The sequence below is a fragment of the Podarcis tiliguerta genome (genome assembly GCF_965153285.1).
Source record: "Podarcis tiliguerta genome assembly, chromosome: 10".
NCBI classification, from domain to species: domain Eukaryota; kingdom Metazoa; phylum Chordata; class Lepidosauria; order Squamata; family Lacertidae; genus Podarcis; species Podarcis tiliguerta.
In genome coordinates, this window is record NC_139543.1 from 33,569,356 (window position 1) to 33,596,888 (window position 27,533).

Consider the following 27,533-nt stretch of genomic DNA (forward strand, 5'->3'; position numbering starts at 1 on the left):
ACAGCGGCATGAAGCATCCTGACAGCTCCTTTATGTATAATAAAATGAGATAGATTTACAAACTGGCCCAAAACACCTATGGTTCTACACGCTCACAGTTGGGCAATGATGTATAATGTACCTTCTAAACACAACATATATGAAGGTGATTTCTCTATGAAACACTTAGCACAATGATCTCATTACCTAGAATATTCCTACTCCTATTTAGCAAGCATTAGTTCACTCGCACAACAGCCTTGCAAGGTAGGCTAGTACTTTACCCATGACACACCAAGGCAGAGAATAGTGATGTGGAGAAAGTCCCACAATGATTAATGGTAGAGATGGATATTGAACCTTTAGCTTCCCAAATCTCTGCCTAGTGGGCCATGCTAGCTGTCATAACTATTGTGAGTCTGCATACCGTATGTCTGCATAGAAATGCATTTGATTGCATTCCTGATCGTAGTTGTACTTAAGTCTTCTTTTGTGTCTGAGCAGGCGAAGTCTGAGGGAAGTCTGAGTTGGTGGGATTTCCTCAGCCATCTTCACAATGAGTTAAGATTCAAAGTCGAGATGTTGCTCGTTTTGCTTGATAAAGGCACTTTTCCACAGCTTTTTTTTTTTTTTTAAAAAAAAACCACACATAAGTAACATGAAGTTTTAGACATTGTTAGATGGCTGAACTGTCAACTATTTTGACAACTGCCAAAATGAATATGATATTTTGAAGTGTGGCCAGGGCAAAACAACAACAAAAACTGCCACTAATGGAGATACTTCCCCCCTCCCCCTAACCTTTGTTCTTAAATGCATTTAACATAGCAAAGGCAGACAGTATCTGAGATTCAGCATCCATTGCTAGCCTGTGTGAACTTAACCTGATTTCATGGGAGGAACAGTGAATGAAGTATTGTAGCTTATGGCTGTCAGCAGTGAAAAATAGTTGGGAATGGGACAAACAGCTTCTTAGCTGTGATTGTTTCCGGCTAAAACACTTCTAACAGCTGTTTGCTTTGGCCATGAGTTGGATTTCATTTTTCCCCTCCTTCAAAATGATTTTTTAGACGTTGTGGGCTGGTTATTTATGTAATCAGGAAGAGGTCTGTGATTCCAGTGTTGTGGACTCACTGCTGTTTAGACAGTTGGGATACGAGGATGTTCCGCCTTCTGGCCTCTCTCTCTCAGTTTCTTTCTGCTAATGCACGGCAATGCAATGGTGTAGGGAGATGAAACAGCAAATTTATGAGTGCTTTAATCCCAGACAGGCGGCTTTGCAGCAGTTACCTTGAAGAAAAGTTCACGCCTCAAAGGAGTGTTTAGTCTTACACAGTCACTGACTTAACTAAATGCTGTTTGTGCGGGAGAGCAAGAGCAGAGATGAACGAAAAGATTTGCCTCTTTTTGAAAAAACCGTCATATTGTTTTTAAAACTTTCAAAAGATGACTGCAACTTTTGTTTAAAGCATTTGTTCTGGAACTCACTGAAGCTAAAATCTACCCGGCTGAGGTCAGAAGCAATTTTCTTTTTGGCAGAAAGCGGAGACGTTTATAAAAGCCATGCCTGTACTTGGTGTTGCCTCAAAGCTTAGACAGCCACCTATAGGGTCAAAGCCTGTTCATACTGCCCGTCCGATACCAAATCTTGGCACAAGCAGGTCACAGCAATATTCATCAAAGTCTCTGGAGCTTCCTAGGGCAGAGAGCTCAATGCTTTCTTGTCAGTTTACATTAAAGTCAGCCTGTGATTTTGGAGAAGTAAAAGCACTCCAAGGAAAAAACAAGGAGACAGAGGATAGCAAGGTTAGTTCTGAATTTTACCTGCAGATCTGAACTTTGGGGGGGAGTGACCTACTTATGCAATGCTTGTCTAATAGTGTGGTGGGTATGAGAATTGTATATAGTGAGCTAATTTTGGGAGTGAGTGATTTTAATTTTTATTTTGCATGTTATTTGCACTTCAGATCTTATCATCCTGTGCAGAGGCTCAGAGAAGCAGAGTTGTGAAATGATGTTGGTTAAGGAAATATTGATGTTTGGCGGGTGTGCATGTACTGTATTTTAAGAAACACACTGTTCCCACGCTCATCCTGACTCGCAAAGGAAGTTGCTTGCTAACTCAATAACAACAAACACTCTTGGTAGTTTGGGTTTTGTTTTGTTTTGTTTCCCAACCCTTACTGCTTTACGTAACTGAAAATATATATATATACATCCTAGCATAAAAATTTGCCTGTGTGCAAAAAAGCTTTCTATTTTGGCTACCTCTGTTTCTGATATTCCAGAGTGCTCTGATTTATAGTGACAAATCTTAAGATTTCTCTCCAGCATAATGTTGTTTGGAGAACTGAAACAATTTTTGTTTGTTCAGTGAGAATCATTGCTATTTCTTTCTGAGCCTTGTTATCTTAGAATGGTAGTACCAGCAGAATTCCATTTGCTTTATCTGATGTTTGTTGCATGTTCTTAATTTAATAGTACAGGCTTATATTTGTTTTGGATTACAGGCATTAGGCATATTCTACCAGGACATTATCATGGGAAAGCCTCATTAAAACAAAATCGGGTTGGGGGGGGGAGCAAAGACCACCTGGCTTAGGTCCTGTTTGTCTCCATAAGGTGTAAACCAGAACACATCTTGGGAAAACATGCTCATACAAATTATACACAATTCTGTGGCAGAACATCAGTGTTTTAAAATAAACCTCGTGATAGAAAACCAGGCAGATGTTGGTCACAGTATTCATACTTGCCTACTGTTAACTAGGAGATGAAGTGATGACTTGGGAAGGTAGTAGCCGCTTTGCCACAAACTCTCTTTGGAACTTAGTATGTGTTACTAGCCTGTGTTGAAATGTGGTGTACAGGCTTTGCCACATTCACCAATGTGCAGTAAAGTTCAGAGAATGCTCTTTTCGAAGCTTCCCAGTGCTCCTTATTGATTTCAGCTTTTTTCCTGGCCAGAAACAACCACCTTTTTTCTTCTCCACCAAAAGTTTTAGTTGAGTATCACTGTCAGTAAACCTTTGCATGCAGTATAGAACATATGCTGCATTTTAGTTGTAATGGAGTCCTGCATATTTCTTTGCTCTTGATACATTTGAAGGAGTGTAAAAAAATGTTTTCTTTAATATTATTCCTTCCCAAGTTACCATGGGGAAACTCTTTTCATTCTGAACATTATTATTTGGCAAGATGGAGAGAGCATTGAATTGAAAAGGTAACTTCCTGAGTCTTTTATTTAAACTGAATGCAAGTTTGACTTGTTTTATTGCTGGTACATGAAATATTTTCTGATTTCCATAAGAAAAGCTGCTGATAGAAATGGTGAAAGTCATAAACAATACAGAGACCTGTAAGCATACTTATGTCACATGTATCTTAATGGGATGTGCTTTTTCTATATCTGGATTGTGTCCTTCGTCTGTACCTTGTACTGGGGCTAGAGACATTGGGAGCATCTTGTTTCTTTGCACAGCATTTTATTGCTAGAACTCGTGACTGGGCTACAATGCTCCCTAAGGAGGACATTGATCTATAATACATGTTTTATAGAATCCACAATGCATTGCTGTTCTACATTGTGAATGTATTTCAGTGAAACACACCGTAAGCCATTGAAATTATGCTTCTGTGCTTGGTTGATTGTTCCCTTTAACACCTCTTAAATCAATGGCCCCTTTGACAAGCAGCTTCATAGACCCAGATCATGAATCATTGATGTTGCCTTGCACAGGCAAGCAGTGGGCTGGATGAAAAGGTGCCTTTCCATTCATGGAAGGAGACCTTCCATTCACAGAAGGGCTCTTCTTTGACTTGGACCCAGTGGGGTTTCCATGAATGGAAGTTAGTGGAGTCCTTGCCAACCCTCACAGCAGATCTTCAACAGGCTGCAAGTGAAACCTAACAAGACCCAGTTCCACGAGTGTAAATTTGCTTATTAACTCTGAATTGAACTCAGTGGCTTCTGCTGCAAGATATAGTAGAAGGAAGTGTCCATGCACCTTAAGGGATTTCCCCATCATTTCCACAGGCAGAGTGGTTTGCCATATTAGCTGCAGGCTTGGCCTGAGGTTCAGTTTACTCCTGCACTTATAGGTATTTTCCTCTTTAGGTAATCATATAGTTCATTGTATTTAAGTTTACTAAAGTGGCCTTTAGTTCAACCCAACCTACTGTGTCTGACTCCTTATTTGGCCATTGGGTCGTAAGCAGCCCTGGGTCAGGCCCTCAAGAGGTGCAGTGACAGGAGGGTGTGGAGAGCCACACTTTCCACGAGGGCTTTTCAAACAGCCCTACCCTGCCTGTGCCAAGATGTGCACATAGTCAGACTGAACAGGGTTGCACCTTCTCCCTCACCAGGAGGTGAGCAGATAGTGCAATCCTGCTGGCTGCAGGAGCCTGCTTTGCCTGCATGTTTCCCACATGTAATGTGCTGGGAAAGCAGCATGCAGATGGAAGGCTCTGCTCACCAGTGATGGTTATGCATACTTACAATAAGCAACTGATAAATAATTTGTCCTCAGATGGAAACGTGCAGCAACTAACATTGCCAGATGAGGCCAAACCTTACATATTTTTGTGCTGAGGAGATCTAGAATTGCAGGCCAATAAGGGTTACAAATCAATAAAGCAGCCCTTTTAAGTTAATTTGTGACACTAAGTGTATTTACTTGATGTATGCCATATTGAAATTTGTGGGACTTCTATATAAAAAGGTTAAAGACTGAAGCATTGTCCTGTTTATTTTAGTGACACTGAAGTCAATTGAAGAAATGGCTGTAAATCAGCTCAAATTGAACACAAATTTAAATACTTGGTTAATCTATGTTGTGCTGTTGAATTGCAATTTGCATTTGAAATATCCGCCTCTGTTGTGATTGAATAATCTCTCTGTGTTTTTGCAATGGGGGTGGGGTGGGGGTGGATTTATTACTTTTGTTGCACTCAGTAGCTTTCCTGGCTATGGCTCCCATGAAGCATTTGTGCCTACTTCAAACAAAATATATTTACTCCCAGTGCAACACCAGCTGTAGCACAAGCTATACTCTAAACATATATTGATTTTATTCTACGGCAGCTCTAGTTTGGTGAGGTGTTGAGTCTTGAATTTTCTGCTAGATATCCCTTCCCATACATGCAGAGAAGAGCGCTTCCAGAATACTCTAAAAAGTCCTGTTATTAAACCAGTTTAAGTCTGCAGTTTAGATATGCCCAGAGATAAAACTTCTGTTGCTTCTTTTTGCTTTATCCTTGTCAGTAAAAAAACCAGTATGGCTAACTAAGGCCACATTCAGACGTGCAGTTATTGCCTTGGTTTTACTGGCTACGATACTAGTTCTTCTGTCCTGATTTCTAAAGTTCATTTGACACTGCAGTACCTTGTTGTGTCCTGGAACGGTAGCTTTATGATTAATTTACAACTTGTGGCACTAAATTTTAAATGACTGGAAAAAAACTGTTTTGCAGGTATACCACCCCAGTTTTTGTCAATATAAAACTTCCATGCTTTTCCAAGTTAACAGCATGGCAAATGGATATTTTCAGGAAATAACAGAGACACGAATGCTAAATTTCACCTAGTTTCCACTAGATTCCCAGAAGTAGCTTTTATATCATGCACATGATCACATAATATATGAAATTAAGCAGGTATGGAAATGTTGTGAAGATGGAATAAAGTGCCATCTGAAGGCAGCATAATTTACCATGCAGCAAGTATGAGATTTTGGGAGATGCTGTCTTTAACATTCCACTCATTAAATTCTGCTTAAGCCAACCAAAATGCTTACCCTGAATTTCAGAACCACTGTCCTTTTACTGTGGTTTCACTTTGGATGCATGAAACTACAGTTAAATTGTTTGGTAGTTATTTAATACCGGTCTTCTGCTGATCAAGTGCAACCTTAGTAGTAGATGGGACACATACAGAAATTACTTCAGCAATAAATCAGTGGTAAATATTTAGTGTGGATGTTGAGTTGTCAGTAGGGTTAATGGTCCTCCAAGTTATGCTATGCAGATGTGGACTCAGCGCTATTGCTCCCCAATGCTCCAGTCATTTTGTAGGTGAATTTCTTGGGAATTAGCAAATGCATTAAACATATGACATTCCAAGTGTATAGTGCTATACCTTTAGGAATGTTTCCATTGACACAGATCAGATAAAAGGCCTTTCACTCAAAGTGTAATGAATACCTTCTCAGAATTTCCGAATGCAAGAAAAATCTGCTTGTGTTTGGGCAATTATGGAATATAATTGGATATGTGGGAACTCCTATTTTTGAGGGGAAAATGATGACTCTATCTGTTAAAGATAATGGAAAGTATGAATTAATCATCTGGTTTACATTTATGCTTGGCTCCTGCTTCCAGGTTCCAGTTTGCTATTTTAAATGCATTGAAAATGCAACTCTAGCAATTGCTAGAGTTGTTAACCTTTCTTGTCCGAAAGGTGTAATGATTAACATGTAGGAAATCCTTGGTCCATTCCTTCTGTAGCTTGAAGTGCTCTGAATTCCAAAATAATTTTGAATTTTCTACATCTCAATAGAGTACATTATTTTGCCACCCAGCTGTTTTCCCCACAATCTTTGTGTACTGTCCTCCTGAATTGTAGAGACTTTTGACACCCCAGTTGGCTTCCAGACTTCATTATATTGCCAAGTCTGGCTTAGAGTACAGCTGCAGGAATCAGTTCATGGCTACCCAGAAGCTCCTCCTTCTTAGATATGCTGTGCTTGCAGTATTGCTCCCAACTAATATGCAAGGTAAGACTGTCAATCATCTATCTAGATCTATCTTATATCTATCTATATCTGTCTGTCTATCTATCTATCATCTATCTATCTATCATCTATCTATCATCTATCTATCTATCTATCTATCTATCTATCTATCTATCTATCTATCATCTATCTATCAATCTATCTATCATCTATCTATCTATCATCTATCATCTATCTATCATCTATCTATCTATCATCTATCTATCATCTATCTATATCTATCTATCTATCTATCTATCTATCTATCTATCTCTATCATCTATCTATCTATCTATCTATCATCTATCATCTATCTATCTATCTATCTTCTATCTATCTATCTATCTATCATTACACAAGTAGTATGTCCTTTCTGCTGCTATTTGGGCACACCATTTTGAAACTTGAGGAAACTTATTTTTAAGGAAATGTAATATATATATATATTCTCATAGCCAGCTACTGACTAACAGAGAGATTATCCACATTCCTGAAGTGCTACCCAGCTCCTTACTGCATCCTCGGGTTCCCCAGAGGTACCTTTGGGGGGGGGGCACACAAGTATAACCATCCCCTTCAAACTCTTCCCCCAGCTTATCACTTTCCTTTTCTTCCAAACCACTTTTTGGTCAGAAGGAAGAAGGCACAAGTTACATGTGGACAAACTTTGTTCCATCACATCTATATGAAACCACCTTTCTTCCATGGATCACTAAACAAAGATGAGTCTGCTTTCCTCTTCTTACAGCACTAACTTGCCATGCAGTTGTAGTCCTTGCTGCGGGAGTAGTTGCTGCTTCTGTTCATAACAGTTGGTTACTTTCTATGAATTTTAAGTTTCTGGGCTGGTTTTTTTGTTCATTAGCCTCTTTTGCTTTTATTGGAATGAAAATTCGCTGAAAGATTGCATAACACATTGAAATTCTCAGTCAAGGAATTCACAATGTTTTGTCTGGTAAGTGCAAGCAGATAATCCCCTTGTGTGAAGTGTGCTGCTTTCTGGTGGCTCTTATGCAAGCACTGTATAAACCAAGTGTAGAGGTTTTGGAAAATAAGCAAGTCAAATCAAAGGGAAGCTAATCCTCAAGTGGTTAAGGCAGGATCATACAGTTTGTGGGTATAAATACTGAGAAGCTGCCAGCTAATAACCACGTCTGCAAGTCTGCATGTATAAAACATGAGAGAAGCTATAACAAAGTGCAATATTGATCGTGATGCCTAGGAGATGACTTGCATGCTGTTTCGCTTGTAAATGGCTTGTTCTAATCTAATGGTTGGGCATGGGTGATTTCAAAATACAGTCGTACCTTGGCAGTGGCGTAGCGTGGGTTGTCAGCACCCGGGGCAAGGCAAGTAATTTGTGCCCCCTCTGCCCTAGGGACAGAGAGCTGCGAGTGCGAGCACGCCCCCCCCAGATGTTGCGCCCGGTGCGACCGGCCCCCCCTGCACCCCCCACGCTACGCCACTGTACCTTGGAAGTCGAATCGAATCTGTTCCAGAAGTCCGTTTGACTCCCTAAACATTCAAAAACCAAATCACGGCTTCTGATTGGCTACAGGAAGCTCCTGCAGCCAATCAGAAGCTGTGGAAACCCTGTAGGATGTTCGGGTTCCAAAAGAATGTTCACAATCACTTCTGGGTTTGTGGCATTTGGGAGCCAAAATGTCTGAGTTCCAGGGTGTTCAGGATGGTTCTTGGGTGGAGCCCAGTAGAGATTAGGGATGAAGTTTCAATTGGAGCTCCAGAAGAGAATGAAGATAACAGCAAATTCTTTCTGTAGCTGATGTTGACAAACATGTACCAGCATGTGATTGTGTTCCAAAGTGGAGTAAAGGAGTGACACAGGAAAATGGGTGTGAGAGCAATCCTCACAGCTGCTTCTGCCAACTTGGTGCTACTGTGCTGCTGTCCATCTTGCCTGCTTCTGCTCAGCAGAATGTGTGGGACAGTGACAGAAAAACACACTCGTGTGCTCTGCATTCCTTCCTATGCAACACCATGTGAAATAATGAGCTGGAGTTGAGTTTCGTAACCTGGCCTCTTAGGGCACATGCATAATTTATCACAGCTTAATTATGTTCACTAAATGGAAATGCTGTTACTTAATTTGCATGCATGCACACACAATTCTAACATTTCTCAAAATGTTATGGCAACCAGCCCCAAATTTTGGCATCTCTGCACACATATATTCCCACTTCTGCTTGAGCTGATTCCGCCCCCCCCCCCATTGGTCAGCAATACTAGATCAGGGAATAAGGCTTCCTAATTTCCTCGCCACACAAAAAGAAATGCGTGGGCAGTTTTCCTGAACCTCCCTGACTACTTTTCTGCCCTGATCTTCTCAGATATTTCAGATAGCGTGGCTTGGTTTCTCATTAGGAAGATTCGCTTTCAACACTAGCTCAAAATCATTATTCAGCTGAAAATGTCCAATTAATACAGCTGCAGTTAATCTGGAAAAGGAGTTCAAGAAGAGGCAATGGAATCTCTTGAGCCCCAAATATTGTTCAGCAAAGCTGCATTCCACATTTCTAGCACCTGGCCTAGCATCTTGATGATGCTGTGCTGGACTCCCAAGGACTTGGCAGCCTCTGCTTCCTGTTGTGCATCAGAGTTTGATTTATAGGACATCTGTAAAACCACCACATATTAGTAATCAGGATGGTCATGCATAGAAAGCTTGACTTCCTATCAAGTGTTGCTGAATGCTTTCATCCAGCAGGAAAGGTCTGTATGGCTCATACATGATTTAGGGTGAGTAAGACATAAATCAGCACACAGGACTTTTACTCACCACTAACAGCAACAATGGGATTTCCTGCCAAGGCATGCCAACCAGTAAACAGGATTTTCTTCTGTGAATATAGCTTGTCCATTTAAAATAATGTAAAAGAGGCTCCAGTGGATCATATCATTTATAAATAGTAATTGTTGCCTTAAACAAAACAACAGTGTGACCATGTTGCAAGACTTTATAGGAGATGTGTAATTGAATTCAGAATCTGAGTGCAACACAGTGCAAACCACCGAGTGAGGATTTTGTCTTACCCATTATAATGAACAAAAATCTTCATCTTGATTGGAAAACCAGTCAGTAGTTGCATGCATTACTGGAGAGTTCTTGAAAGAGGAGCAAGAAGCTTCCCTGAAGTCTTTTTGGGATGCATTTGCTTAGCTTTGCCCAGACTGTGATTAGTATTCAGGACTAGGAGTGGGGAAGAGTTAAATGAGTTAAACTAATAATTGTACATTCTGCACAGCTGCAGTGTCTCATTTTATGTTTCATGTTGTAGAAGAATCTCTCAGGGAAACAATGCTCAATCTGTAATTTGCTAGGCAAATTCATATTCCAAACCAGGAAACTGAAAACTGCAAGCTTCAAAGCACCAATGCGTCTTGGTTGTGCAAGAAAGAGCTAAAGGAGCTGTACTTTCTCTGTGGGTGCCATAGCAATAGCGTGACATTTCAGAGTTGTAAATAGCTTTATTTAGAAAGAGCTTGGTTAAGGAGGAAGAGGAATGGCTAGTCAGAACAGAATCCAGGAAACCGGGCTTTGCAACTGACCCTGAATATTGTTACTCTCAGCATTTCTTTAAACATGAAACAGGAATGATGTTTCCTTTTATGAAGTGCATCTCTAAGCTCATTGGGAGAACCTGCGGTTTGCATGAATGAGGTTGCTGAAAGGAAAAGAGCTATTTCCATTTGCCTGAATAGGTATGGGACAGCTCCTTATTTAGAAGGGAACTTATTGATTGGTGGTAAATCAGTTCAATAGCATAGCTGCTTGTTTAAAATGAATGTGCCTCCATACCTCTGATTTATATAACTTATTTCCCCACAGCAATTAACTTCCCAGATGTGAGGCTGATTTAGGTTATTTAATAGCACTGGGCAAGTCCAGTGTCTTTTTCTGTAGAAAGCAAGCAGAGGAAAGGTTGTGTGAATAATAAGTGTGCACTGTTATGCCTAATTCCAACCATCCACATGGGGTCACTCTGATCTCTGTGCTGAATGCTGTTACCCCAGACTAGCAGGGTCAGTAAGGGTAGCATTATTGTGGCACAGAACCAACAGCAGTGGCACTAAACTGCTGCACTAGCTGGTAACTTATTCTGTGAGGCATTTCCTTCCCTCCTTTCCTTCTCTCCCTCCTTTTTCCTATTTAGCAGCACTGTATTGAAGGAAGCAGCCTTATGGCAATAATCACCTGTATTTCTGGGCATGCTCCCAGACTAATTTATGCCATTGAAAATTAGTTGTAGTGCGCGCCTTGACTTAGCCTTGCACTTAGATCAGATGCCTCTACCTGATAGTCCCTGAGGTTCACTTTTGTCAGGAGTCCCAAGGAGACAGTGTGTAGGGGCTGGGCGGATCAGAATTGTGGGGAGGCGGGGGAATTGCCTGTTGATTCCCCTAAGGAGGGCCCAATGGGTCAGAGCCTCAATAGGTTTAAGAGTCATCTTGAGAGGGAGTTACAGATGACAAGTCAGATCCCAGGGAGCATCCCAGCAGTGGAACCACTCCCCCTTCTCTGCTCTGTCCTCTTACATCACCTAGGTGCACTGTGCTTACTTCAACCCCCGACTTCTGCGCTAGCCTTGCCTCTGATTCAGGCACCCTGCTTTGGAGGTGCCAGAGTACATCCCAACCCATCCTCTCAGGAGGAGTCTTGCTCTCACTCCATTTTCCCCACTTCTCTTTAGTAGATCTTGATTAGTTAGTCCTGGGATCATTTCCCTCACTTTTCAAAAGTAATAATAGTATACCAGCACATTATAACAAGGCACAATAATTGCATTGATCCAGAGATGCAGCAAAATGGGATGGGACTGATAGCATCGTATTGTAAATAATTTCTCAAGCATACACTAAAAAGTATGATGGTAGTGGTAGTGAAAAGTACTTTCACACATCAGAAACTTGCTAAATTTATTCCAGATTTTCTTGGAACATATGCAGATTTCAGGATGTCAGCTTTACAGCTTTCCTGTGAAAGTGGCTTTTGAAGATAAGACAATTTAAAAAGCTTAGGAAGCAGTAGTGCAAAAGCAGTCCGTGTTATATAGATGAATTATAGGGTTGCCATGTGTCCCCTTTTTCCAGGACATGCCCTCTTTTTCAGGGGTAAAATGTCTGTCCAGGTGGATTTTTTAAATTTGCCAAATTGTCTCTGGATAGACTCTGGATGAGGCATTTGAGATTACTGGTGGAATGAAGACTTGCTTTCCTCTTCTCCTGCCCACCCCCTCAGCAATATATCACAACTATTCAAAGGTTTTTTGGATTGCACTTCCCTCCTTCAAATTAGACTCTCTGCTTGGTTTTTTGGGGCTGACTCAGAGTACTTGGGTTTGTTGGAGATTTTGAAATTCTAAGTGAGTCCCTCCTGCCCCAGTTTGGTCAGGGATCATATTAAGCTCCTAAAAATCACAGTGATGTCAACACAACAATTAAACATGCCCATCACCCTGCAATCCTTGGAAGAAGGTCGCACAGAACTCACTGGGCTTTGCTTCTGAGTAAAGGTAAAGGTAAAGGTACCCCTGCCCGTACGGGCCAGTCTTGACAGACTCTAGGGTTGTGCGCCCATCTCACTCAAAGAGGCCGGGGGCCAGCGCTGTCCGAAGACACTTCCGGGTCACGTGGCCAGCGTGACATCGCTGCTCTGATGAGCCAGAGCCGCACACGGAAACGCCGTTTACCTTCCCGCTAGTAAGCGGTCCCTATTTATCTACTTGCACCCGAGAGTGCTTTCGAACTGCTAGGTTGGCAGGCACTGGGACCGAACAACGGGAGCGCACCCCGCCGCGGGGATTCGAACCGCCGACCTTTCGATCGGCAAGCCCTAGGCGCTGAGGCTTTAACCCACAGCGCCACCCGCGTCCCCTGATTGCTTCTGAGTAGATGTGTTCAAAGTTGTACTGTGATTTTTTTATGGTGCAGACAATTTTCTATGGTGTTTTTATTGCATATTTTCAATACTGGATTGCATATTATATATGAAATGTTGTGATCTGCCTTGTGTTCCAGTTTTGCAGGAAGGGCAGAGTATAAACATTAATAAACAAACAAATGTGACTGAAATGTGACATATATTCAAACAAACAAATTCTGCAAAACTCTTAGTGTGAATTTTTAAAACGTAGTATGTAAAAAAAAAACTTTTAAAGATAGAATCTGTGGATAGTATTCAGCACTAGTTCTATTCAAAGTAGACTCATTTAAGTTAATGAATATAACTACGGTAACTTAAATTCATTAATTTCAGTAGGCCTACTCTTTGTAGGATTAGCATTGAATATCATCCTAAGTGTAAGAACAATTATCCAATAGCTTACTCATAAAAATTAATGCAAACAAAACTTGTATTTGTATGTATATAATATATGACTGTGTTTCCCCAGTACATGAAATACCGCATGTAGATTTGCAGAAGGAAACAATTTTGAGCTTTCCCCCCACCCACACCTCAAAGGGAAGCAATTTGTGTATCAGGAACTGTGCTGAGTTGTTTTGTTGCCGTGTGGAGTTAAAAAAAGGAAGTACCACAAAACTATAGCTGCTAGAATGCTGGATATTTAGATTGCTTTCTACTTTCATCTTTGGGAGCATATGTTTTTGTTACTGTGAACACTATATTATTGTGTTTTTCCTCAACCACTGGGAATAATCCAAATTGGCACACAACTGACCTTAGCTTCCTGACCACAATATGGTACAATGTGCAGTTTTGTGCCTGTCTGTTTCTGCAGTGCAAAATCCAACACGTTTATGAACAAACAGCAGATGAGGAGAGGATATTGCATCTGACTGTGTGAAAACTCTGAGGAAATGCTGATAACTAAAGCAGCCCTTAAGTTCCATCTTGAGGAACTGAATATGCCTTGAAATTTCATTCCCAGTTCTTGGCTGGAACAAATACTGGCTGTTTTTATTTTATTTTAAGGAATGTCAGAATTTAAATTCTAATTTCTGTGAAAGGTTTTTAAATACTATGTTGTTCTCACCAGGAAACAAATGTTTTAAGGGATATGTAATGCTAACATGTGGATAGATACACAATCAGTCTGGTAACACAACTTGAAGGCTTTCTTTGTTCCATAATAACCAGTGATGTAGAGATGAATTAACCATCATAGTAAACATTCTATAGAGTAAGGGCATAGGTAAATTTATAGTTCCTGCTGTGAAGATGACTTCTGGTGATATGATGTGGGGGAAACCATTCAGCCATGTTGTCTAAGTAAACTTAATCTGAAGTATAGCTGAACCTTTAAAATATAGACCTTAACTATCTAACGTAGGTTTGGATCAGTGACCTTATCTATCTAACGTAGACTTGGATCAATGAATGGTGGAATATAGTTATAGCTAATTTTGACTGGATTGGGTCCATGAAGGGATAAGAAAAATAGATCCATATTTAGCAGTCCAAAGGCCTTCCTAAACAATCACTCAAAGATTATGAGGAAAATTTAAAAAGTTTGAAGTAAAATGTTATTAATTTTCTATGTAAATAGAGGATCAAGTGTTCTTTTTGTAATGTACTGCTGTCCTGTGAGTAGTAAAGCCTAACTGTCATTTTTGTACACTAAGTATACAGGTAACCCACAACTTACGCAGGGGTCAGGTACCCCCAGAACTGGCCCCCCTGCAAGATGGAGGGCTGCTTACTTAGCTTAGGGAAGGAGGCGGGAGGGCAAGAAGGAGTTTTGGGAAGGAGGCAGGACTTCCTTCTGGTCAGAGTGGCAACACAAGGCAGTTGTCCACAGGAAGCATGAGGACAGCAGGGAAGCAATTGTGTAACATCTTTACTGTGGCTTGCTCATCAATATGCTCACCAGGAGTATCACCAGACTTCATGGAAACCTAAAGTAAGCCTGCCACATAAAGATATGTTGTCTCAAGAAGCTGGAATACCAACATGAGGGACAGCTGAGAAAAACTGCTTAAACTTGTTGCCTTCAAGGAGTCCCTGACCAGACGGGGTACTTCAAGTCTTGTTCTCTGAGTCATTCTTGGAGATCTAACTACTTCAGTTAGGAAATGGTAACTGGTAATTGAGGCCTTTATTGAGGAAAGAATAGAGAGCTTAATAATGAACCCTGATTCAGACAAACACTAAGCCACACCTTGGCTTAGCAGCATAATAACAAAAAAGACCAGTGAGGATTGGTGTGGCTGTGAGCTCCGCTATAGGAGCACACAAGTTTGCAAGATCTGCTGTGCAAACCAGGCCATCCTTTTTTTTATTAGAAACCTAAGACAGTAGCAGATTTTTTAAAAAAAGATTAGTAGCTAAGGTATATTTATCATATATGTGGAGGAAAAGTTGATAGCCAAATCTTCTACATTTGGGGAGGCTGGGCTGCTTCTAAAGGTCACCAACCCTCCACAGTTGGGTCATACTGATGGGATAAAAACCCAGCAACTTTTTCACGTAGAAGAAAGCTGTCCAGGATAAACTGCACTGAGGAAGGAGTATCAGAACGAGAGAGGCAGCACAGAGAAGCTCCAAGATCCCTTAACCCCTTTCTACATTTGATTGAAGAGAGAATAGGGCTCTCTTTATCTTTTGCCATTGCTCTGTGGGAAAATCAGTTGGAAGGGGTAGTGGTGCTTGTTTGAATGGCTGGTTTGTGGATAGAAGCCACAGTTATTGAAGGAGTTCTCCTCCCAAAACAATTTCTTGTAAAGGACTAATCATAAAATGGTTTTAGATTCATACAATATGGGAGCAGGGGAATGTGTTCTCTATTGAAATTTGTTTAGATTATTATTGGCTTTGCTAAAATTGGTGGTTGTAGGTTTTCTTTGGAGCCAACATTGTATTCTTGATTAAAGCCTTAGAAACCCCTTGATCAGAAATTCTGGAAGCTGATGCTGTGCTAAAAAAAAAAAAAAAAGGGAAGCCAAAATGTAATGCATCTCGTTTCATAGGTTATAGTTTACAAAATGCTCAATCACAGTATATGATTGGACTTTTCTTGGTGTCACTGCAAAACTCTTCTACAATTAAGGCAGGTGGCTCCCTGCACAGTAATAAACATGGAGCACCCAAACGTATATGCCATTCTGGGATTCCTTTCTGTAATTATGAAGGATACATTGAAGTCAAATTCTGAAACGTGATTTTTAATCCATTCAGTTCAATAAACCATTAAGTTTCTCAACCCTAATTCACTCCTGTTTGTCCTGCTTGAGTTTAAAATACAATCTACCCAATCTATTGTTTTATCTGTTTAAATTTACATTCTGCCCTTCCAAGGGCAGCATGAGGTCAGTGACATGAGGTCAAGGAAGATTTGCCCCTTACAGAAAAGGAAGATCCCAAGATATTATAGGTTTTGAATTTGAATATGTTAGACATTGATAGCATACTACACACACACATATTACTCCAGAAGGCTCAGCTGGAATTGACTCTGATGCCTAAAACTTGAGAACTTACTACTTCAACAATATCACCACCAATCCATTGTGGTTTTACACCACTATTGCAATACTCTGCCAGAAACAAAGGCTCGCTTCCATTGGCTTGGATGTGTTTCTGAAGGGAAAGTGCTGATCCAAAGCGTTTTGCATATTTAAAAAGCCAAGTTTTTAAAAATGCAAACTAAGTTATAGGAAGATACAATTTCTGTAACGGAATTCTCAGATGTTACTAAACTACAGACCACAATTTGAAGAACTCCCCACTTTTCATACAGCATCTTACACAGCCATTCCCTTTCCATTTGTGACCAAATTGTTTTTCAGTGCCAGCTACTGAAATTGCTTACATTGATAAGCTGCATGAGTGCATAAGTATTAATGTGCTGCTTTTGGTACAAGTTTCTAGGCATCTTTATACAGAGGAGAGGAGAAGAACATTGCTATACTATGCCTTGAGATTTGTTCTTTTCATTCCCCACCTCTCAGCTGGAGCTGGCAAATCTGACATGCCAATGACCTTTTGATATAAAAAGAATATAATGGGATCTAACAACAGAATAGCAAAGTCACAATGAAAATATCAAATATGTGTTATACTGTTAAGGGTTAATATTCTGGGACCCAGAATATATTCTGCTCTGTTCTGTAAAAAAGGGACAAATGAGTGACTTAACATTACTAATGCTATCCTGGAGTATTTCCAGATGCTGTCTAGCTTCTAGAGGTACAGCGTCAATTGCAATGGACTTTGCACATTGCCTGGGCTTTCGAAATTTTGGTGTGTGTATAGTCTGCTGTGTTCTGAACAAATGGGTGTGAAATAGCTGCATGGGGAAGAAAGTTAAGTCTCCTTTCCCCTGCTTCCTTCCAAAAGAATGTTTGAGAAATACCTCCCCTCTCAAGATATTTCTTTGTTTCTCTCTCAACACATGTGAAGCAAATTTCCAACTTACAGCACAAACACTGAGATGAGTCGTTTGCAGTTCACTTATTCTGGGGGTGTAACGGCAGTTTCAATTGCTGTGCAGTTGTGGTGCTCTCTCCAAACCATCAGGACCCTATGTTCAAAGCTGTGTGCCTGGGGATTCCCTACAAACTTCTAAGGAATGCATATAGGTCAAAGGCTGGAGCCCCTTGTTGTGCAGAATTAATTGCAGATTGAACTGCAATTCTGCTAAATCCAATTAGGGTATCAATAGACAGTAAACTTGGGCTGCTCCAGATGTCATAGGACTAGAATTCCCATCATCCCTGACTATTGACCATGATGGCTGGAGCTGATGGGAATTGAAGTCTAATAATGTCAGGCTAAAACCTGGGATAACAACGTTCAACCCTCTTAGCAATGAAGTTCACTTAGCCCTGTCACTATCTCTCAGCCAACCTACCTCCCAGGATTGATGTGAGAATGAAATGAAGAGGAAGACATCCATTGATAACATTTTGAGCTCCTTGAAGAAAAGGTGGGATATAAATGTAACAATAAAGAAAATTTTAGAGCTACAGGTTCCCCATCCCTGTCATAGATGCTTCACTTCTCATTCCTATTTACTTTATGAGTCGCAAGCACTGATATTATGTTGCTTGAACAAAGTTGTAAAGCCCAGTCAGACTTGAACATGAACTTCACAGTACAGTAAAATGGCTCTACTGGTTGGGCAAATTGTTGACATTCTAAAAGATAAGAATCGCCTTTTACAACTGAGATGTTGCATTCGCTGCAGCTACTAAAGTGATAACAACACGAAAATATACCTAAACCGGACAAACAACTATTGATTAGTATAATCACCAGTATGCCTTACAACCTGTGAGATGCAAATGTTTCCTCCTCCTTTGCACTGCTATATTAACAGGAGGAATGAAAGACAAAAGATGAGATTAAAAAGTAGATTACAGACAGATAGACAGAGCAAATGAATCTTTTTTCAATGACTCCATGAAATGACCTAATGCTACATCAGACTTTTTTTCTTTACCAGTGTCTATGGGTGTGGCTAAAATAATATTCATTAATAGATTACACACACATACACATTTATATACTGACTTTTGAGTCCTATAAGATCCACCAAGGCTTCCACAACAATAAAAATGGAAATTAATAAACAGTAAAACCATTATAAATAGCCCTTACAGCACAAAAGCAGCAGCCACACACACACACACACACACACACACACACAGAGTGGTACCTCACGTTACATACGCTTCAGGTTACATACGCTTCAGGTTACATACTCCGCTAACCCAGAAATAGTGCTTCAGGTTAAGAACTTTGCTTCAGGAGGAGAACAGAAATTGTGCTCCGGCGGCGCAGCGGCAGTGGGATGCCCCATTAGCTACAGTGGTGCTTCAGGTTAAGAACAGTTTTGGGTTAAGAACGGACCTCCGGAACGAATTAAGTACTTAACCTGAGGTACCACTGTATTTGATCTCATATATATATATATATAATTACAATCCATTTAAAGCCCACTGAAATGCCATGCTTGGTGGACATGTAAAAAGGCTAAAAAATATTGGATACAAATACATCCACTTTCCCCTTATTAGCTACTTTCAAGTGAATGGACGGTGGGTGGAATAAGTGCTGAGTGACTTCATCCATTCTTGATGCATACTTCCCACTTAGAAGCAGGTGCATCTTTAGGGATCTAAGGCTGCAATTATATACCCATTTACTTAAAATGAACCCCATTAAACTTAATGAGTTGTTTCTAAGTATACATGTATTGGATTTTTACTCAAGATCAGACTGCCATACTTATTTAGAAAGGAAAGGCACTCCTTTTCTGCAACCTGACAGAATAGTGACTGTAAAGTTGCCTCAAAATATAATACTAAATTGGTACCTACACCAGATGATCAAAGTAGTTACTGCGTCTGCAATAATTTTAAAATAAATCCCTCTTACTGCCAGTCCTGAAGTATTTCTTTGTTAATTCCCACATATGTGGACAAGGCTGCAGATAATTTTACTCCTTCCCCCTTGACTTTTCTCAGTGAAGGTTTAGGATTCCATAAAGGTTTTTTTTAATGGTTAAACTTGGCTTTCTGTAACTCCAAAAGGAATTTTCCAGATGTTCTTGGCTCATTGAAGATGAATTCCGCATGAGTTCGGAAAACTTTCTAGTAGTACTAAGGCATGTCCATTGATTTCTCCTTATATTAGACTAACTATTGGTTTCATTTCATATATTCAATAGTTTGGCAAGTAGAAATGTGTAGGTGTCAGCTCATTTTCCTAATATATTGTCTGAAGGGGCAATGCATGTGCCATTCAACGTAGAAATTTTATGACCATCCACTAAATAAGGTTTTATTTCTTTCCTTCAGCTGTGTTGTTTGACCTGTTGTCCAACTGGACTGAACCCAATCTTCATAAAGAGATTGTCATCTAAAGATGATGTGTAACTCCAATCACCCTCTGCTGAATCTGTTCAATAAATGTGAAATGCTTACTTTCTTTTATATCCAGGAGGGAAAGCAAGAATGTCTTATATCCAGTTATTAACTCCATTGTACAATTGGGATAATCAACATAAACCACCCTAAATGTTAAAATGGAGAGATGTAAATAATAGTAAAACAGAATACATGTTTCATAATTTGCTTTTTAGAAAGCTTTTTAATTCAGGAATTTAGGAACAGAGGAAGTTGTCTTCTCCTGAGTAAGACTATTTAGCTCAGCCTTTAATATCCCCTTTTGGATATTACAGATATTTGGAATTTTATTTTGGTACTTGAGAAGGTGGTAGCATTTCAACTACAGTCATGTTTGCAGGAAACAATATCTAGACACATTTCAGTTCATCTTCAGGCTCAGGTTTGGCATTGTCACTGCCTTGGTTGCCCTGACTGATTTTCTTTGTTGGGAGAGAGGGAGCATGATTTCAGTGGGTTTTGATACCACTAATCACAGTCACCTCTTTGAGCTAATAGGTAGTACTGTAGCTACATAGTCGCATATCAAGTGACAGGCTGAAGTGCTCTTTCTGGCAGGGAGTGGGAAAGCAATTTCCTCATAGGTTATTCTTCTTTAGCGAATGGTCGAAGCGCACCTTGGTTTTCCCTTTTTGCAGTGTTCTTCCTTGGAGACAGCTGACACAGTCTACAAACAGCCCTTAGCCCTCAGGTCAGTGGCAGAGTGTATTCCCTTCAGCTCTGCAGACCCATCTATGCCTAGAGACAAGGGGAAGGTGACAGATCCCTAGCAATTTCTGTTCCTCTAGCTTTGTTCCCATTATTGCCTATCACTACGCTCACCCAGGGCTGATGGTCCTTGTGAAACCAACAGAAGCCACCACCTGCACTCTCACTAGAAGCTTTTGGATGTGCATACTCGGGTCAGGGCTCAGCCATGCCCAAGAATCTTCTCTGATGAAGAGGAAAGGGAGCAGGTACTTCCAGAAGATCTGAGGTGCCATGGGACATTCCTGCCCCAGTACCATCTTCTTAGGTTCCTAGATGGTGCTTTCACTCTCCCCACATCTTCCCAAGGGCTACAAGAACAGAGGAGATGGTGAGCCAGTCAGAAACTTCAGAGCTATCTCCAAAGAGTATGACTATCTGTACATGAGGCTTTTTATGAGAGTGTAGTGCATGGATTGCAGGTGGCGCTGTGGGTTAAAGCCTCAGCACCTAGGACTTGCCGATCGAAAGGTCGGCGGTTCGAATCCCCGCGGCGGGGTGTGCTCCCGTCGTTCGGTCCCAGCGCCTGCCAACGTAGCAGTTTGAAAGCACCCTCGGGTGCAAGTAGATAAATAGGGACCGCTTACCAGCGGGAAGGTAAACAGCGTTCTGTGTGTTGCGCTGGCTCGCCAGATGCTGCTTGTCACGCTGGCCATGTGACCCGGAAGTGTCTGCGGACAGCGCTGGCTCCCGGCCTTTAGAGTGAGATGAGCGCACAACCCTAGAGTCTGGCAAGACTGGCCCGTATGGGCAGGGGTACCTTTACCTTTTTAGTGCATGGATCAGGGCCTGACTTAGAGCCAATAAGGGGTAGAGCCTCCATCTCTTAGAAGTTAAATACTTTGCACGCATAGCTCCTTTTTATAGTGTTGTTTAACCACAAAACATAATAAAATAAGGGAAGACAGCCCTCTCATTGGGAATGGATGGATTGGCTAGAGGATAATTCTACATGCCATTAGTTGATCTTATCATGTGGAAAACTGACAGGATGGTGGGGAAGGAATGAGGTCAGAAATATGTCAAAAACATCAAAATTCAAATGGCTGTATATTTGCAAGACTTGTTTTTTGTTGTTGTTTTTGCTTCATGTTCCGAGAAGGATGTCATTTAACTCCCACAGCTATGCCAAGCTGTAACACTTAGTCACAAAAAGTCACCAGGTCTCTTTAAAAAATAAAACAACCCACACAATTTGTATTTTGGTTTATGGGACACATTCACACATTAATGTCATCTTGTCAAGTTCTTCTTCAGGGTGTTCAGAGGTGGAAAACTGTTGAAGCACTGACAGCTAAATTCTTCAGAATTTCAAACACTAGGGCTTTGAGACCCTACAATTGCTGATTCTCTTCCACCACTTTTGAGCTTGTTTATAGACTTGGATTGCACTTCACAATTCATTCATTCATCATGGGCTCCATTTGAGGTTCACGGATCAGATCTAGAGTTTGCTCCTACTAGGTGGAAGCATCCCGTGAGTATCACAGAATGCTGCCCTGGCAAAAAGTGGGTGGTGAAGAGGCTGCAGGTCCTCTTCTGTCAATGGTATCCACTGGATCAAGCCTCTCCTATGAAGTGAAGGTACTCTTCTAGTCATAGAAGGCTGACTTAGAATCCAAGCCAATGGTACTGATAAAAATCATAGAAGGCTGACTTAGAATCCAAGCCAAAGGTAAAGGTAAAGGTACCCCTGCCCGTACGGGCCAGTCTTGACAGACTCTAGGGTTGTGTGCCCATCTCACTCAAAGAGGCCGGGGGCCAGCGCTGTCCGAAGACACTTCCGGGTCACGTGGCCAGCGTGACATCGCTGCTCTGGTGAGCCAGAGCCGCACACGGAAACGCTGTTTACCTTCCCGCTAGTAAGCGGTCCCTATTTATCTACTTGCACCCGAGAGTGCTTTCGAACTGCTAGGTTGGCAGGCGCTAGGACCGAGCAACGGGAGCGCACCCCGCCGCGGGGATTCAAACCGCCGACCTTTCGATCGGCAAGCCCTAGGCGCTGAGGCTTTTACCCACAGCACCACCCGCATCCCAGAATAAATACAAAGGCTTTATAAGCATTGGTATCACTGGTATCACTGGAAGGACAGATTGTGAAGCTGAGGCTCCAATACTTTGGCCACCTCATGAGAAGAGAAGACTCCCTGGAAAAGACCCTGATGCTGGGAAAGATGGAGGGCACAAGGAGAAGGGGACGACAGAGGACAAGATGGTTAGACAGTGTTCTCGAAGCTAAAAAAATGAGTCTGACCAAACTGCGGGAGGCAGTGGAAGACAGCAGTGCCTGGCGTGCTCTGGTCCATGGGGTCACGAAGAGTCGGACACGACTGAACGACTAAACAACAACAACAACAACATCACTGTCACATTGTGTGTGTCGCTGTATTGCTGCTCAGTTTCTCCTTTTTTGGGGGGGGGGGAATAAAACATTAAAAATATTAAAGGTTTTGAGTTCTCTGTGAGAGGAATTTTTAAAACTCACATTGAATTTAACCACATTGCACCTGTTTTTGATGGCTGGGTTAAATGGAAACAACAGTGAACAAGAAACAATATCAATAATTTGGGTAAATTCCTTCCTTCCACAAAACCTCTAAACTATTGTTGGAGATAAATCTAATATGAGCTATATGTGGAAACATTTTAATTGTAGCTATCAAAATATACATTAGACTGGTTTCGTTTTGTCTAGACACAATAATGAGCCTAAAAAACAATCTGTTGTCTGCTTCTGTAGGTTATGCCTGGTCAAGCCAGTTGGCGTTTTCCATGGTTAATAAGAGATGGACTTGAGATGGAATTCCCAGGCAGAGTTATGCTAAAATCTGAGCCTAGTTAAATACTAGCCCACCTGTCTTTGTTTTCCATAACCACATCCAGGCATTGCCTTGGTGCATAAAATGTATGCATAAAATCAATATTCTGTGTTCAGTGAAGTTTATAAACTTCTGGCATAGTCAGAAATTGTATCAATAGTTGACTGGTTTATTCTTTTTTTTTTTTTAAAAAAACAAACATTTAATTTTAAAATATGTTTAAAATGTATTTAGCTTTTTGGAAAGAAGCAGCATGTCAGAGCTTCCTGCTCCACCTTAACATGCTTTGTTAATTGCACAATATAATTTGGGAATTTGACTGAGCCCCAAAACAAAATGGGAGGAGGCTACTCCTAAGTACAGGCAGCCCCCAACTTATGTGGGAGTTACTTTCCAAGGCACCACACACATCAGTGAAATCTTGTATAACTGAAACCCATTGAGAAAGCCTACACACACCCCACTCCACCCCCATCCTGTTCTGCCCTTTTAGTTTTGTTTCAGTGACATCTTTATGATGTTTCCGGGTCACCTCCGGTTTCAGCGCGATGCGCATTTTCATACACATTTTCATACACATATTCATACACACATATATACATATTCATACACATATTCATACACATATTCATAGCTACACACATGTTGGACATGTGTAAATGGGGCTGTCTGTAAACCAGCCCATGAAGACCCTCATTAACTATTAGGTTTGGATGTGTAGCGATGTCATAATCAGAAAGCATGCATCTAATTCCTCAAACCTTAGTTAGATTTGGACTAAGCGCTATGCTAAGAAAGACTAAGTTTAAGTCCGGTGCCGCTAAAACCAAGTGGTTTCGAAGCATGTGGAATTTGCTGACATGTAATCAGTTACTTATAATTAAAGGTAAAGGTACCCCTGCCTGTACGGCCCAGTCGTGTCCGACTCTGGGGTTGCACGCCCATCTCGCTTAAGACGCCGTGGGCCAGCGCTGTCCGAAGACACTTCCGGGTCACGTGGCCAGCGTGACAAGCTGCATCTGGCGAGCCAGCGCAGCACACGGAACGCTGTTTACCTTCCCGCTGGTAAGCGGTCCCTATTTATCTACTTGCACCCAGGGGTGCTTTTGAACTGCTAGGTTGGCAGGCGCTGGGACCGAGCAACGGGAGCGCACCCCGCCGTGGGGATTTGAACCGCCGACCTGACAATCGGCAAGTCCTAGGCGCTGAGGTTTTATCCACAGCGCCACCCGCGTCCCTTTACTTATAATTAGTATTCCTTAAATGTTTAAAAATCAATAAAATGATGTAACCACCCATTTCTTCATTCAGATGGCTCATTAATACTTTCTTGCTTGGATAGGACTTCGCAACATGAATGCCTTTTTTAATCCAATCAGTATTGATTGATTGATTGCTCCCTCGGCCAGTAAAGCGAGATGAGCGTCACAACCCCAGAGTTCTTTGCGACTGGCCCTAACGGTCAGGGGTCCCTTTACCTTTATACCACCTTTATCTTCCAAGAAGCTCAAGGTGGTGTACATGGTTTTCCTCCTCCCCATTTCATCCTTAAAGCAACCCAGTGAGGTAGGTGGGTTAGTGGTAATTTAAACCCAGGTCATAGTCTAACACTCTAACCCTTATACCACACTGACTTGTTTTTTTCTGGATCTTTATTTTGTTTATACTGTGTATGTTGTATTCTGCCTTGTCATTTTTTTTAATGAAGGGTGGTATACAAATTTAATAAAATAATGAAAGAAACAAAACAACAACAACAACAAAAGTTCATCTTATAATTTCTCAAATAAATAAATAATCTAGAAATATGACATTACCCAATTTCTTTACTTTCAGACTTGGTTCAGACTGCTTTGCATGTGTTGTTTGCCTCAGTTTTCCATTTACATCTTTTCACATCTGGAGGTTCTGACGTATTGGACTGTTTGTTCATTAGGTACATTTATTAAACCGTAGGGTAAAAAATACACCTTGGTATCATCTGTGTAAGTATGTGGTCTTGCAAATCGGCAACTTGTAATGGGATAAATAAGCATAAACTTAAAAATTGCTCATGTGCCACTTCCAAAATTAAGAATTTCTCCAAATTAAAATGTAAAGCAGGTAAAATATAAAGGGTGGAGTTGACCTCTGCAGCCAAATAGGATGTCTCTATTTTCCCTTACTTGAAATGTAATGTTTCAAAATCAATAAAAAGAAAGTTTGTGTGAGAGAGGTTTTTTAAAACCACACATTTTATGTGTGTATTTTATGTTTTATTTGCTGAGTATCTTGAGATTTAACTTTTAATGAAAATCATACTTGAGGCTTTGAAAGCACACATAAGAAATAGTCTTTGTTCTAAGAGAGAACAAAGTTAGAGAGGAGAGGCTTTCTCAAGGCCTGTAGCATGACGCTGCGGAGGATTAACTGCTAGCAGACACAGCTGAAAGGAAGAAATTCAAAGCCAAGTTTTATGGAAGAAGTATGTTTTAAGGATGGATCTGAAGGTGGAGAGGGAAGAGGCTTAACGAAAGACAGGAAGAATCTGTTCCAGGCACAGAGCACACCTTGCACTAGATTTGAAGGCAGAACTGAGAAGGCAGCAAGCTTTCATGGGACAGAGTTGAAATAATAGATTGAAACCTGGTTAGGGCAATGGTGGTTTCACATCTATAGATCTTTTTATGACCAATCTGCTCTATCCAGGTATTTAAACAGCCTCTAGAAACCCACTTACTACAACTTCCATTTTCTTGATGGTTTTGGAATGATGCTGTGGAAATAGTTTATATATCTTTTAGCTAGGTATAATTTTATCGGCTGTCATTTGTGTTTGCTTTTTAATCTGTTTGTTTTTGTTTTGCATTGTAAGCATTGCAAGCCACCTTGTGAATTTTTTTTTGTGTATCCTGAAAGGAGGGCCTAAATAAATAATATATTAAAATCTTTGCAGGCGCTGAAATTGCTTTGTGAAAATCCACCTTCATATGGCTGTTCTGGTGGGAATTGAACTTTAAATGACCTAGACATCATTATAGCAGAAAGGCAGTATAGAAAACTTAAAAAGGAAAAAAAAGTTGAGCTACCATGCAACCGTAACTTACTGCACATTATCCTTCAAAGAGGTCACTAAAGAAGGTCAAAATTGTAAGAGTCCTTCTGAATTGATATCTAAATCTACTTCTACTATTCTTGTTATTCAGCAAGGTTTGTGAATTGTTCGTATTTATTCTACACTACAATGCAATTTCAGCTGGCCATGATCACAGAAGAACTTATATATATCCAGGGCTTTTTTTCCAGCTGGAACTCAGCTCCTACCTCCCAGGTGGGCGCCATTGCCATTCTAAGAGAATGAGGGAGGTGTTCATGGTGAGTTCCAGCACCTCTTTTTCTAGAAAAATAGCACTGCTTATAGCACTTCAGATGGTTTATCCATTGAACCTTGTTTCATTTACCTTGATTAATGGCAGCTTTTCAGAGTCTCAAGAATGTCTTTTCCTGCTACCTGATCCTTTTACTGGAGGTGCCTGATTGGCACAGAATCTTGGTATAGAATCTGGGAACTTCTACATGCAGTGCATGTGCTCTAGCATTCCTCCCACAAGAATTAACTAGCTGGTTCAGACCAAGGTACACATAGTCCAGAATTCTCTGTCCCACAAGTGTGTTCTTACTCTTTCTTTCCTCTACCACCAGATAGATAGATAGATAGATCAAAAAGTTTATTATCTTCCACCTGTATCTGTGTTTGACCTAATCATGACAGATTAATAGTACAGTAGTACCTTGGTTTAAGAACAGCTTAGTTTATGAACAACTTGGATTAAGAATGCTGCAAACCTGGAAGTAGGTGTTTTGGTTTGTGAACTTTGCCTTGGAAGCAGAACATGTTCCGCTTCCTGTTGAGTGTGTTCCATTTGTAAATTGAGTCCCCCGCTGCTATGGGAAAGCATACCTTGGTTTAAGAATGCTTTGGTTTAAGAACAGACTTCCGGAATGGATTATGTTTGTAAACCAAGGTACCACTGTACATTAATTTTATATTGTTTTGGTGGCTTTCTGGGAAATGATCCATCACTATATAAAATAAGGTCTGGGGCTTTGTTTTGTCTTTTAAAACAAACTAAGGGAAAATGTTTAAAAGCCAAAGATGTGACAATCAGCACACATACAGGAAGTGCACTCAACATTTAGGCCAGTCTTCAGGAAACTGTGAGAAATCTACCCAGTCATTATGAAAAAAAAAAAAAAAAGTGCAGGAAAAGCAGGAAAGTGTGTATGTGCTAAGTAAGTATGGTTAAAGGAAAATGCAAAACCCATGACAACATTTTACAGAAACTGTTGA

At 40.8% G+C, this 27,533-nt stretch overlaps 1 protein-coding gene across 7 annotated transcripts in view; it reads left to right on the forward strand.

Annotated features, from left to right (window-relative positions):
* Nucleotides 1–27,533, forward strand: part of NAV3 (neuron navigator 3) — a 441,074-nt gene that overhangs the window by 215,573 nt on the left and 197,968 nt on the right. For 3 of the 7 annotated variants that reach the window (XM_083400919.1, XM_083400912.1, XM_083400913.1), the window contains exon 1: nucleotides 1,097–1,785. The exons of the other annotated variants lie outside the window; for them this stretch is intronic. In XM_083400919.1, coding sequence (XP_083257045.1) covers nucleotides 1,543–1,785 — 243 coding nt within the window. In that variant the 5' untranslated portion in view covers nucleotides 1,097–1,542. Of the gene's footprint in view, nucleotides 1–1,096; nucleotides 1,786–27,533 lie in introns of those variants that run through there. 7 annotated transcript variants of the gene reach the window in all.